This window comes from Polypterus senegalus, chromosome 9 (assembly GCF_016835505.1).
Source record: "Polypterus senegalus isolate Bchr_013 chromosome 9, ASM1683550v1, whole genome shotgun sequence".
Classification (NCBI taxonomy): Eukaryota; Metazoa; Chordata; class Cladistia; order Polypteriformes; family Polypteridae; genus Polypterus; species Polypterus senegalus.
Window position 1 is genome coordinate 137,512,798 of NC_053162.1, and position 13,784 is coordinate 137,526,581.

General features: G+C 37.9%; 1 protein-coding gene across 1 annotated transcript in view; it reads right to left on the reverse strand.

Moving 5' to 3' along the window:
- LOC120535857 (alpha-2-macroglobulin-like protein 1) overlaps window positions 1–13,784 on the reverse strand; it is a 92,694-nt gene that overhangs the window by 23,588 nt on the left and 55,322 nt on the right. Inside the window, exons 25-29 of the mRNA XM_039763975.1 lie at window positions 12,430–12,511; window positions 8,003–8,159; window positions 5,813–5,887; window positions 5,200–5,362; window positions 3,795–3,988 (exon numbers count right to left, since the gene is read on the reverse strand). Coding sequence (XP_039619909.1) covers window positions 3,795–3,988; window positions 5,200–5,362; window positions 5,813–5,887; window positions 8,003–8,159; window positions 12,430–12,511 — 671 coding nt within the window. The remainder of the gene's footprint in view (window positions 1–3,794; window positions 3,989–5,199; window positions 5,363–5,812; window positions 5,888–8,002; window positions 8,160–12,429; window positions 12,512–13,784) is intronic.

Genomic DNA, 13,784 nt, shown 5'->3' on the forward strand with positions numbered 1-13,784 from the left:
TTGTCGGTGAACCTTTCTCCAGGTACACAAAGAAACAATGCAACTCCCTCTAGCCTTCACTATATTTCTCCATCAACACCCTCTGAGCAAACATTGCACCTGTGGTGCTCTTTCTTGAGATGAAACCATACTACTGTTCACTAATCAACATTTACCTTCTTAACCTAGCTTCCACTACTCTTTCCCATAACTTTATGCTGTGGCTGATCAAAAGAAAAAAAAACCTCAAGCAAGAAGAAAAACATATACAGTAATCCCTCCTCGATGGTGGGGGTTGCGTTCCAGAACCCCCCGCGATAGATGAAAATCCGCGAAGTAGAAACCATATGTTTGTATGGTTATTTTTGTATATTTTAAGCCCTTATAAACTCACCCACACTGTTAACATTATTAGAGCCCTCTAGACATGAAATAACACCCTTTAGTCAAAAGTTTAAACTGTGCTCCATGACAAGACAGACATGACAGTTCTTTCTCACAATTAAAAGAATGCAAACATATCTTCTCTTCAAACGAGTGCCGTCAGGAGCAGAGAATGTCAGAGAGATAGAAAGAGTGAGCGTGACAGAAAAACAAACAATCAAAAAATCAATACGTGCTGTTAGGATTTTAAGTATGCGCACCGCGATAAAGCAACCGCAAAGAAGGGAGCAATGTGAAGGTAAGTCTTTCAGCATTTTTTAGAGTAGCCTCCGTATCTTCTAAACAAACAGCCTCTGTGCAAACAGCCCCTCCGTCAGGCGCAGAGAACGTCAGAGAGAGAGAGCGCGCGAGATTAAAGCAAACAATCAAAAAATCAATACGTGCTTTCATTTCTTAGAGGAGCGTCCATATCCTCTAGGCAAACAGCCTCTGTGCAAACAGCCCCTCCATCAGGCGCAGAGAATGTCAGAAAAAGACCGAGAAAAGCAAACAATCCGCTCGGGAAGCACATCGTATATCATTGAGGAGTTTTAGTTAATATGTAATACATGCTCTGATTGGGTAGCTTCTAAGCCATCAGCCAATAGCGTCCCTTGTATGAAATCAACTGGGCAAACAAACTGAGGAAGCATGTACTTTAAAAGACCCATTGTCCACAGAAAGCCGCGAACCAGTGAAAAATCCGTGATATATATTTAGATATGCTTACATTTAAAATCCGTGATAGAGTGAAGCCACGAAAGTCGAGCGATATAGCGAGGGATTACTGTAATTCATGACATGACATCTATGATAGACAAAATAACTTGCCTATGGGTAAGCCCTGATTTTGAAACTGGAAATTAGTTTAACCCAATAATGAGAGGTTCCACCTTCCCTTATAAACCAGTTGCACTCATTCCATTAGAATATTGTCTCAGAGACTCTCTCTATGGATTCTCTGGGTAATTCTGATGGCACTCTGAGGAAACTAACAGGTGAGCACTCTGCTCTTACATTATCCTCTGAAACCAGCTCTATGAAACTAATATGCTGATGAGCCTCTCCCTTTCTGGGGAGCTGAAAGCCAACAATCTCTTCACTTCTGGACCTGAAAGCTGAGGCGCTAAAGCTGTGTGGCAGCAGTCTACAAAGTCAGGGAAGCAGGCATTACTTCAAGAATGGAACATCAACATCTAAACTTGTGCCAGAATCGGTAATGCTTTTATCTCTGAAGTTGACACAGAAAAGGGCCTAACTGAGGGAAGCTTGCACTCCAATGCAAGAAGAATCTTCTACTTGAACCTGGAGCAGCAAGAGCTACACACAAAATTGAATATCATCATTAATGACTTGATACTGTAGAACTATTTATCTGTGCCAAGATACATTGAACTCTAAATAAGCAGCAAACAGCCAACCTCTCTATGGTATATGTTTATCTATCTAGTCTGTCTGCATCTTGTTATTTCATTACCAAAAGCAAAAAACTAATTAATTAACCAAATTAAATCTCTCCTCATTTCCTACAGGGTGTAGGTAGTTCTGAAGGAAGCACAGATCCATCATGCTGTATGAAAATTAAAGCATAACACCACCTACAATGTTCCCTAACAAGGAAGAAGCAGACAAAGCCTGCACCACAAAAAAGCAGAGAAAACACACACCTCTCCCCTCGTTATACAGAGGTGATGCTGGCAGTATGGACACTGATTTGAATCTTTTAAATTGTTCCTTTTCTTCTACTTTTGACACCTAGAACTTAATGCCTTGTTTCTCTGAAAGTAAACATAACTAATAATTAAATTAAAGTCTGAATGTTTTCTCAGTGGGCACGGTGGCACAGTGGACAGTGCTGCTGCCTTACAGTTAGGAGACCTGCTTCCCAGGTCCATCCTGCGTGGAGTTTGCATGTTCTCCCCATGTCTGCGTGGGTTTCCAGTTTCCTCCCACAGTTGAAAGACATGCAGGTTAGGTGCATTGGCAATCCTAAATTGTCCCTAGTGTGTGCTTGGTGTGTGTGTGTGTGTGTGTGCCCTGCAGTGGACTGGCACCCCACTCAGGGGTTGGCTGGGATTGGCTCCAGCAGACCCCCGTGTCCCTGTAGTTAGGATATAGCGGATTGAATAATGGGTGGATGAATGGATGTTTTCTCAGTGAAATATGCCTTGTTTAATAATATCATCAGCTCCAGTGTGCATGTTCAAGTGATTAGTTATTTGTTTAGCTCTTTCAAAGATAGTGATGTCATTTCTGATTTTTTTTCTTTAAGATTTTATTATTGCTTGCATTTTGTCTTTTTGAAAAAAATTGTAATTACAGTACATAAGCATAAAAAAAGAACTAAGTTGTCATAGGTGATCTGAAAATAATCACTCCTCCCAGCTGCTAAAGTCCATTGACCCAGATGCGTGGCTGGTGAGGGCAAATTGGCTTTAATATCAAGGAAATTACTACAGTATTGAAGTGCTCTCTAAGTGCTGTGTCTGCGTTCCAACCCATGCTGCCCATGGTGCTGCTTTATAGCCAACTCCTCACGGAGTATGCGGCCACCTGGGGTGCATGTCCCTCTTAGTTCTGGTTCCAGGGATTCTCTACAATAGTAGGCCCCATTAGCAACAATGATAAGTCAGTATAGAAAAGAGGTTCCAACAATATCCAGGCTTGAATAACATAAAGGTGCTCAATGACGGGATTGAGGATGAGCATGCCTCCAGCTCCTTAGGTGTTCAAATTTGTAACTGCATGGTCTCAGGCCAGAAGCCTCCTCAACGGGTGGAGAAAACTTCCCAGCACATCATTGGTACCTTAGTTCCTGCCATTGACTGCCTTTTGGAGGTCATGTAGGGACATAGGGGACCCCCTTCACTCCAGGAGGTACAGGAGCTACTCTGCAACTGTCACCCTGCTGAACTCAAAATCCACCTTTACCGCCTCATCTTAAAACCATACATGTACACCATAGGGCTCTGTATGTACTATCGGTCTATTATGTTTGCATTCTATTCTTGAACCTTTAGTACCTCAGAACTATCAAGGTTGTGCTGTACTTGTAGATATACTGTACAACCATCTGCAAGGTACTGTTTGAATTATTTAAACTGCTTTCATATTTTACGGTACATATTGTATTTTATCCATACTGTACTTACACTGCCTTTATTGTATTTTATCTCTCACTAATCATTTTGTATATACTTTTGATTTACTCTTACTTGTACAATTTCTAGCTGCTGGATTTATTTATATTTATCCATGTGCAATTAACTTCTATTTGCACTTCTGGTTATTTGAAAACCTGTATTTCATTGTCAATTGTACTGTACTGTGTTCAATAATAATAACAATAATAATAATGTAATCTAATATAGACCATCTTTTATCGAACATACCTGTGTGGATGAGAAGCCTCCATATGAATTCTGCTGACGAACAAGCCATTGCACAATGCTAGATGTGTAAGTGAGGTCAAATTCTGGGAGAGGTGGTCCAGATAACAGTGACAGCAACACATAAGATGTCATCTCCACCTGAACAGAGTTGATTTTTTCACCAGATCCAGATCGTTCCCAGTGTAGAAATCCATCTGCAAAGTATTTGACAAATGAAGAGGTAATAATGGGTGTTTTGTGGAAAAAAGTACCTAAATTATAAATTAAAAATAAGTATTGCTAAACTATCTACCAAACAATGTAAATAACTAAAATATTAATATATAGTCATTAAATATAAATCAATGGGCTTTGCGTTCATATTCAATAATGCACCAGGGGGACTGCAACCAAGTCCTTCTTGTTACAACCCAACCCAACAAAAAACAATATTCCCAGACTGAAGAACATGTTCCACCCTAACAGACAAAATGAATTAAGAATTTTTTATAATTTAGTAGCACAGACAGAAACAAAATGATTTAAATATCTTTATTCTTCACATCTTAAGGAGACCTTATAAAACACAACATAATTTGTTCAGTTAACTAATGAATCATATTCAGAAAATGTAGTAGAAATTACATTAGGATTATTACTTTAGAAAATGGATGGCTGAGTGGATGGAAGTGAACAGAGAAACAGTGAAGCACCTCTTCAGACAGAGTAAAGTAAAGGAGAGATCCAGAAAGCTTTTACAGAATCCATGTGGTTTTAGATCTTGTGGCAAGTGGCTGGGGGTGGCAACCATGGGAACTGAGCTTGGAAGCTCAACCCTATAGGGGCCCGTTGTCACCACCAGGGGGCGCCCTGATGCCTGGAGAGCCCTGGGGAAGACGACCAGGGACACCCGGAGTGCTTCCGGGTGCGCGGCCAATACTTCCGCCACACTGGGGAGTGCCGGCGGAGGTTAATCGAGAGGCACCTGGAGCACATCCGGGTGATTATAAAAGGGGCCGCCTCCACCCATTCAGTGGCTTGAGTCGGGAGCGGAGAAGGATGGAGCTCGGGTGGAGAGGAAAGGAAAGAAGAGGTATTGTGTGAGAGGGCTGGATTTTAGGGGAGTTTGGGATTGTGTGGCAATTTACTTGTAAATAGTTATGAATAAACGTATGTTGGGTGAACCATCGCTGTCCGCCTGTCTGTGTCTGGGCCATCTTCCACAATCAACATAGCTGTTAACTAAACAAATCAGTTCTCATTTCAGAAATGCTTTAACATTTTTTTATCGTATTCCCCCCCTCAAGTCTTCCAATAACAATTCTATTGTTAAAGAATGAATTGTGCATTTTTCTTCTTTTCATAGAATATTAGAATGAACACAACAAAACTATCAAGGATCTTCACTTATCTCTTCATATCCTACCTTCTTTAACAGCCACTTTTTCCAGAAAAGAAAGCAAAGAGTTTCTGGCTTCTTCATCTCTTGCCAAAGTAAACATGTAGGATAATAGGATTTTTGTGTAAACATCAGTCACATTACTTAATGATGATCTCAGGCAAGATAGACTGTTGTTTAAAATAGAATCCTGTAAAATGATAAAGAAATACTTAGTAGTCCTAAGCATTATCTGCATATTCTCAGCTTTTATCTCTGTAACTGTGGATACAAAAGTCCACCTGGAAATTTCCAGAAAACCAGTAACAATGTATTTCCATGAACCAATTGGACCAACAGCCACTTTTATGTAACACAGAGATTTGACCAAAAAACACTGAAATCATTGCCATAAAATAAGAAACATGGCCTCCCTCAGCTCTGTAATTAGAATGACTATATAGACAAGTTAAATGAACACAGAAGGATGTAATCAACAAGAAAAGAAAAAGAATACACACAATTTATTAAATTAATTTAAAAACCCACGAGGAAAAAAATCCCAAACTCTCCAAAATAATATAAAGTATCTTGAAATCATGACAGTCTAAAGACTTTTGCGCTCCATCCTATATAAATACAAAATTAATTAATTACTCACGCTGAGTGGGGTTTCAAGCTCCAATAAAGCTGTAGTAATATATGCAGTTAGGGAAATTTCATCATTAATTCCACCCTAAAAGCACAAAAATGACGAAATGAGCTTTATTAACTGTTATCATTAACACCTATCCAAATCATTCTTTGTGACTGTGAACTATCTGTAATAGAAACAACATGTAATCTTTCTTTGTATCAATTTTGATGACTTTTGTGTAAATAGAATTTGTTTTTGCCCTTTTTTTCACAATTCTATTTGGTTCTGTGTTGTGGTCCTCACCACTTTGTTACATTCGTTGTATGGCTCCCCATGTCGTTTGTGGTTTCTTTATGGTCTTTATGCCTATTGCAATTCATGTGACACAAAGGTCACGTGATATATTGTGTCATTCTGATCCGCCTAGCTTCTGACATTTGTCTATTAGATATAATTCCTAAAACTCACAATTCATCTAGAAAGGCTCATCCTGGAAGACTTTAATATTTTTGATGTTGACCTCTGGTTAACATATCTGGTTTCAATTTGATTGGATTCCTTTTCGCTTTTCTGATTTCTGACCCCTACCAGTTATTTGACCTTGCTCCTGCTATTTCTTACTGTCCATTACCTGGATGCAACCCTCTGTATTGCCTCCTAATCATCTCATTTACGAGATCCAATGCATCATAAAGCATATCTGGCTTATCCTTTCATGGCTGCTTAAATCTTGACTGTCATTGTTTTAAGGAAATTAAGAATTGTATTTATTAGAACATTAGAAAAATCCAAACTTGAACAGGCCATTCAGCCCAACAAAGCTCATCAGTTGTATCCATAACTTTCTTCCCTAAATTCCTATTGTCCACCACACTACTTATTATATGTGTATGTAATTCCATCAGTCAAGAAAACCTTCTTAATGTGTGTGTAAAATTTACCCTTATTGTGTGTCCAACTGTGTCTTTGTGCTGTTGAAACTACAGTAACTCCTCCTACAGAGGGGACTGGGCGGTCTCATGGTCTGGAATCCCTACAGATTTTATTTTTTTCTCCAGCCGTCTGGAGGTTTTTTGTTTTTTCTGTCCCCCCTGGCCATTGAACCTTACTCTTATTCGATGTTAATGTTGATTTATTTTGTTTTATAATTGTATCTTTCATTTTTCTATTCTTTAATATGTAAAGCACTTTGAGCTACTGTTTGTATGAAAATGTGCTATATAAATAAATGTTGTTGTTGTTGTTGAACTGTCTCAATCCACTGTACTAATTCTCTTTATAATTTTGAACACTTCAATCATCACTTCAATAAAAAAAAGACCTTTCACAAGTGGCTGATCACTTTATGTGCAATTTTCTTATGTTTGTTTTATGGAGGACTGTATATTCCTGAAAATATTCATCCTATGTGTCAGTACATACTTTCACAGAAGTTGGTGCTTTTCATTGACATAGTTTGTCGCAAAACTGGCAGAGAAGCCTTCTGAAGGGTATTCTGAAGAAATCATTACTATTACTTAGATTTATGTAACTTTACTAAACAACATAGCAGTATTCTTGCCTCATCACTTTCAGAATGTGAATATTTTGTTTTTTAGGTATTCTGAGAGTGCATTCAGCTGAAATTTCGAAAGTATAGTGGTATGATACTCATAGGTTTTGAACAAATCTACTGTAAGGTGCGGTATAAATAATCCGAATAATGTTTAATAATGAGTCGTTAAAACTAGTGTTGAAGAAACTGTAATTAAAAAAAAAAAATCAGCTTCAATGATTTTTTGAGTAGTGCAGTGGTTACTCAGTAAGGAGACTGACTGTGTGAAGTTTCAATGGACTCCTTTATTTGAATTTTGCTTCTGCAAGTTTCCTCCATGTATAATAAACAGTAGATTGTTAGATGGATCGGAAACTCTAACTTGGTTTTCCTGAGTGTGGATATGTGTGTGTGTGTGAGTGAGCCATACGGTGCACTGGAACATTATTCAGTGTTCAATCCTGCTTTATGTGCTCTTCCAAGTACCACGCTGATTATAAGAAAACAGGAGTATGAAGAAAAAAACATACATGAGGAGAATATACAACCCCAAACAGTGCCAGGGTTGAAATTTTAATCCATAGCTCTGAGTCTATGTAAGTGGATGGATGAGATCAGTGGATGGGTGCAATTTTTTAACAAAAAAATCTCAGTGTTCGGAATTTTGTTTGTTGTCATACCTTCATTCCACTATGAAAAAGTTTCCCAACATTCTGGAAGCATCCATTTTCCAGCTGGTGTCTGCCTAACCATTTCTTGGCATCACTGATGTGTGCAGGATCGATGAATATGAAACGGCGTGCGCTGCCAAATGACTTCATCACAAATGCTGTCAGCCTGGGACACACCAACACAAAAATTGATAGATGTTACAAAGAAAAATAAAATGGGAGAACATTTAATAAACAATCAATGTTTATGGCCTTTGTATACTTTTAGTTTTATGTGCAAGGAAGGCTCTTGTAGACCAAAAGTTCAATACAAATTTGATTTACAGTAAATGCATAGACATTTGAATATAAGTAGACATTTACATATACTCAAAGACAAATGAGTAGTTTTTGATTACTTCATCTATTACTGTTCTATTCTAAATTGAATATGTGGCAAGTTACTAAAATTGTAAATATTACTATTAATACAGATTATTAATTATAACCAAAGAATCTAAGTAAACTTATTGTTAGACAATTAACTCAAGCTAATTTGAGTCTTTAGTGGTAGAGACCTATAAATATCTGAAGAAAAATTAGTGAAGATAATAAAGAATCTTAAAAAGCACACTAAATTTTGATAGACAGAAATTATGCTGATGAAAAATCTCAAGCATTAGCAAATTCTTCATCTTATGTTTTCCTAAATTTCTAGTTACCTTAGTTAATAACAATGCAAACCTTTTGTGGTGAATAAAGTTTGTTCTGGAAGCTTCTATAAACAACTTTGTCTTACTTCTTAGATTGCCAGATAATTGTATACTGTAAATATATGCCTTTCATATAAATATAAGTGTGTAATCGGTGAGACATACTTCAGACACCCACAGAGGGCACCCAGAGTATGAATACTGTGCTACAAATAACTGTGTCGTGTGCTATGGAGTTTGGAAAGTGATGAGAAATAGTAGTGTGCCACTTGTGCTTCATTAGCTCTGTGAAAAATGGGTTGCACGAAACATGTGAATGATTGGGAAAAAGGGTGCGGCCATACCAAAGTATACAGTGTTCAGAAAGTTTGTTGGTATGTCTAAGCGTAAATATCCAACAGGTCTTCTAGCAGTGGCATACAATACAGGCAACCACTAATCAGAATGTGTTCACAAATGGGGATTGTTGCTGTGTGCCACGCATTGTGAGAGAAAACTGCTTTGCCCTAGGCTAGAATTGCTACAGACAGTCAATTCAGGCCCACTGCAATCCATTTATAAATAAATTTTCAGCAGGGACCTGCATGCCATGGTTATCTGGAGCACAGCACCACAAAACAAAACAGAAGTAATAAAGTGATAAAATAAAGGAAAATAGAACGGCTGTTGAAAATATCAAAATTCCTCATCATCGAACAGAGGACATCGTCACTACCATTTTAAAATTATTTAGTTTTGTTTACCAGTTTCTAGTTAAGTCTTTGCATTTCATTATATTTGAAATATTTCTTATAGTTTTAGGAATAAACACATTTTTATTGAAGGTTTGTGGAAAAATAACAACAGAGTGTAATTTTAAGTTATGGAGTGTGGATCATCATTTGTAATGTTCAGATTTTCTGTTTTTTACTGACATTTGCAACTTCTGTTGGACTGATTTACCTGGGATGACTTTTCAGGCATAAGCATTTTTCCCACTGACTTGATATTTTGTACTTCATTTTTGATTTGTTAATAAATTGTTTAAATATAACAAACTGTTTTGTTTTTGTACTTTCAAGCCATAGGTTTATAAACCTCTTCCTTGAGAGGCATTTCTGATTAATTTAGATTTTTGAACTTCAAAAGCCTGAGCTTCATTTTGGGGCTATTTAGGAGTGCAGCCTTACTTCTGAGTTTTGTGCCAGGCTGCCTGGGGTGAGGCCACTTTATGAGGGTCAGACACAGTGAAGTCATGGTCTAGCTAGTGATATTTTGAGGCCTGCATCACTTTCACAAATCCTGAGGGATCACTCACCTTCCCTTTTCAGAAGCTGTACACTATGAGGTGACACGGCTTTAAGGCATACTTAGAACAATGTGAATTGCAAACAGTGGCTTCTACTGCTCACATAAATGGCCAGGGCAGATCAAGCAGGCTTACCTGTGACTGAGGTTATTGTTAATTACCAGTTATATTCAATAACACTTGCCACATCGCTCAGTGTCATCTCCCCATCCCACCAACTCCCTCAGACTCTATGTCCAGGGCACATACATTCTTCCAGTTACTTTCAATGAGGCATTCACGTGAAATCATAAAATGTGACAATGTCTCTACTGTGCAGGACTACTATTTAAAGTTAAAACTAGTTTGATTTGTTCTTAGGTAAAAATTCAAGGTCAGTAGAATTCAATTAATTGAAATGCAATACAAAAAAAATGGGTTTTATGTGCTTGTTTGTTTCTGTGGAATAGCCAAAACTACCATAACCTGAGACCAGTAACAACTTGAATAGCTTAGAAACATGAAGCTGGAAAATAGCAAAGTTATTGCCGGTGCAGTGGCTAATAGGCAAGAACAATTAATCTTTGACTGTGTGCCTTCTCAGTGATTTTTACATTATCAAAAAGACACTTAGTGATCAAAAAGAAAGCACTTACATTTTGTAATTAGTTGTCTTAACTAACTAATAATTAAGGTGAAGATTTAGTTATTTTACCTGGAAACAGACTTCTCTGTTTTTGCAGCAGAAATAAAGAACTACACATGATGCTGATAGCAATTTAATTTGGTTGAATACAGAAGACTTTTTGTCTCTATAAATCTAATTGCTTATGAGCTCTTTGATCAAAAAACTGTGAATCACAATGAATGAAAATATTAACACAACTAACAATTAATACTAAATGTTCCTAGATAAACATTGCGGTCTCTTAGCTCCGTTGGTTTTATATGAGAATTCAATTCTCTCTGATCTCTTCAGCATATTTTTCAATATGCTGTAAAAGTGAAATGTTGTTATCTTTCAAATTAAAACTTAAAGTCTTAATTTCAGAATAAAGACAACCCTAATAGCAATCCATCCATCCATCCATTATCACACCCACTATATCCTAACTACAGGGTCACGGGGGTCTGCTGGAGCCAATCCCAGCCAACACAGGTCACAAGTCGGGAAACAAACCCCAGGCAGCACGCCAGCCCACCACAGTAACAGCAATCCTGAAGTAAAAATTATATAACGTTGTATAATTCAAGTGTATTTTACACATTGTGAATACAGTGAGTATTTGCAGTGGGAATCATCTAGGCATATTTGCCTTCTTGGATGTTATATGAAATAGAATGCCTGCCCTTCAAGTCATTTATGACATTTACATATTATGTGATTAGTCCCATATGTGTAAGACAATGGCAAATGTATAGCAAAATTCTAGTCATTAACTGTAATGTGATCGCAACAATTTAAACTGTAATATGTTACACTACTTTGTAATCTGTGGTAAAATAAATATGCCTAGTTTCAATATGCGAAAGGCATGTTTTCGTAAATTGAAACCTTTGTTTCTTCAAAGTGGACGTATTTGGTACATTTTAAGGCTTTTTCATTCACCTATGGACTTGTGCATCCTCTAGCCCCATTGTAAGCTGCAAGAAGAGACAAAGGTATTTTTTAAATTTATAAGGAATGCTTCACTTTAGAACACAATTTTATGTGGCAAATTTACATATACCATGATGGTGAAAAATGCCATACTTATCTATTAAATCACATAAGTGGTAAAAAGGGTAGCTATATCCATCCATCCATCCATCCATCCATCCCATATCCAACCCACTAAATCCTAACACAGGGTCACGGGGGTCTGCTAGAGCCAATCCCGGCCAACACAGGATGCAAGGCAGGAACAAATCCTGGGCAGGGCGCCAGCCCACCGCAGGGCACACACACAAACACACACACACACCAAGCACGCACTAGGGACAATTTAGGATCGCCAATGCATGTCAGTTATGTAATTTTAATTAAATCCTTTGTGAATTTTAAATTAACACATTGCATTAACCCTTTTAAATCCATGCATCCTTTCTTTATCAAATCTCCTTAAATCAGTTCAGGACTGGCAGGGTTTTATTTTTCTATCTTGGCCCATTAGGAACATGAAGTAACAATTATAGGGCACATTCACTTAGACTTGGCCGATTCAGAAGCACCAATTAACCTAAAGCACACATCTTTGAAATGTCCAAGAAAACAGGAGTATGAAGAAAAAAACTGCATACATGAGGATAATATACAACCCCAAACAGTGCCAGGGTTGAAATTTTAATCCATAGCTCTGAGTCTATGGCGCAGCAGTACAAACCTCTGTGCTACTGTCAGTCCCTTTTCAAAAGGGCCTTGTTAATATAATTAAATTCATAGTATAAAACATTGCATATTAATTTTAACTGTGCTCAGTATGCTAGGACAGACTCACCAGGTATTGCCCGACTCATCTGAATTGCCAAATGCACTGTAAGATCCATCCGTATGTTTATAGTTTAGCTCCCTCTGGTAACCTAGAATGTAGGAGAACGAGCTTACACTATGAATCTTTATAAAAAGCTAAAAAATATATTATACAATATATGGAAGTCAGTTAAAAATTATTACAAATTAAAAAAAAATATATTTTAAGTGCCAGTCAGTAAGAACACAAGTCAAATACAGCAGTGTCACACACGTGAGCATGGGAGGCAGCTAAAGGGCTTGAGTAAGGGCAGTCCCAAAGCATGCCGGGATGTGGCGGAGTGCACTGACTCTTTTTCTCCCTTTCCTGTAGCCCAGGGGTCCTCAATCACAGTCCTGGAGGGCCGAACTGGCTGCAGGTTTTTGTTCCAACCCAGTTGCTTAATAAGAAGCACTTATTGCTCAAGTCACACTTCTGCTTCACTTTAGTTGTCTTGCTCATTAAGATTTTGAACCCTTATTGTTTATTTTAGTCTTAAACAGCTGTATTCTTGGTTTTCAATAGCTCCTAATTAGCAATAACATGCAAATGACAAGAGACCAGCATTTCTCCATTTAGCTTGTTACCATTTACACCCGTGTGTATTTATGATGCACTATTGGGTTTAAATAAATACTTGGAAGGAAAGTGAAGAGAAAAAAGTGAAGGAATGAGAATTGCTCATCCATTTTAGGCTTCATATCCTTTGGATGATATCCTTAGAAAAGGGAAGAAAATTTTGGATATGAGAATGACCTGACATAGCAGAGTTAAAGCTCTAATGGGCCATGAAATTAAATTATTGGCAAGAATTGCTTTCTAATTAAGCAAGTGAGTTAGAACAAAAACCAGCAGCCACTGCTTCCCTCCAGGACTATGGTTGAGGACCCCTGCTGTAGACCATTCACGGGAGATCCCACCTGGCTCTTTTGACATCACTCCCGGGACCAAGCCTATGACAGAAGACCTTGCCGGCCCCAGCCCCTGTGATGTCACGTCCAGACTCAAATAAATGGCTGAAAACCATGAGCCCGATCCATATGACCTCACTTTCTGTCTTTCCCTTTCAAAACCTACACATTTTTCCTAGTCCCTCAGTTCTGTTTTGGACTCGGTTTTGTGCACACCAGTGCTGTATTTGCTGATCATTAATTTTGCAGCCAGGATACTAGATTATATGGGTGGCTGCCCCAAACCTTTACATGACTCTGTCTCGTATTTATGACAGCAGTTAAAGGTACATTCTAAACAGCAATAAATTATATTTTGTTCATACATTGCTTACTTTCTGTAAATTGCAGTGATAGCCTCAGAGACAGATCTACTATGAATCTAATGAAGCT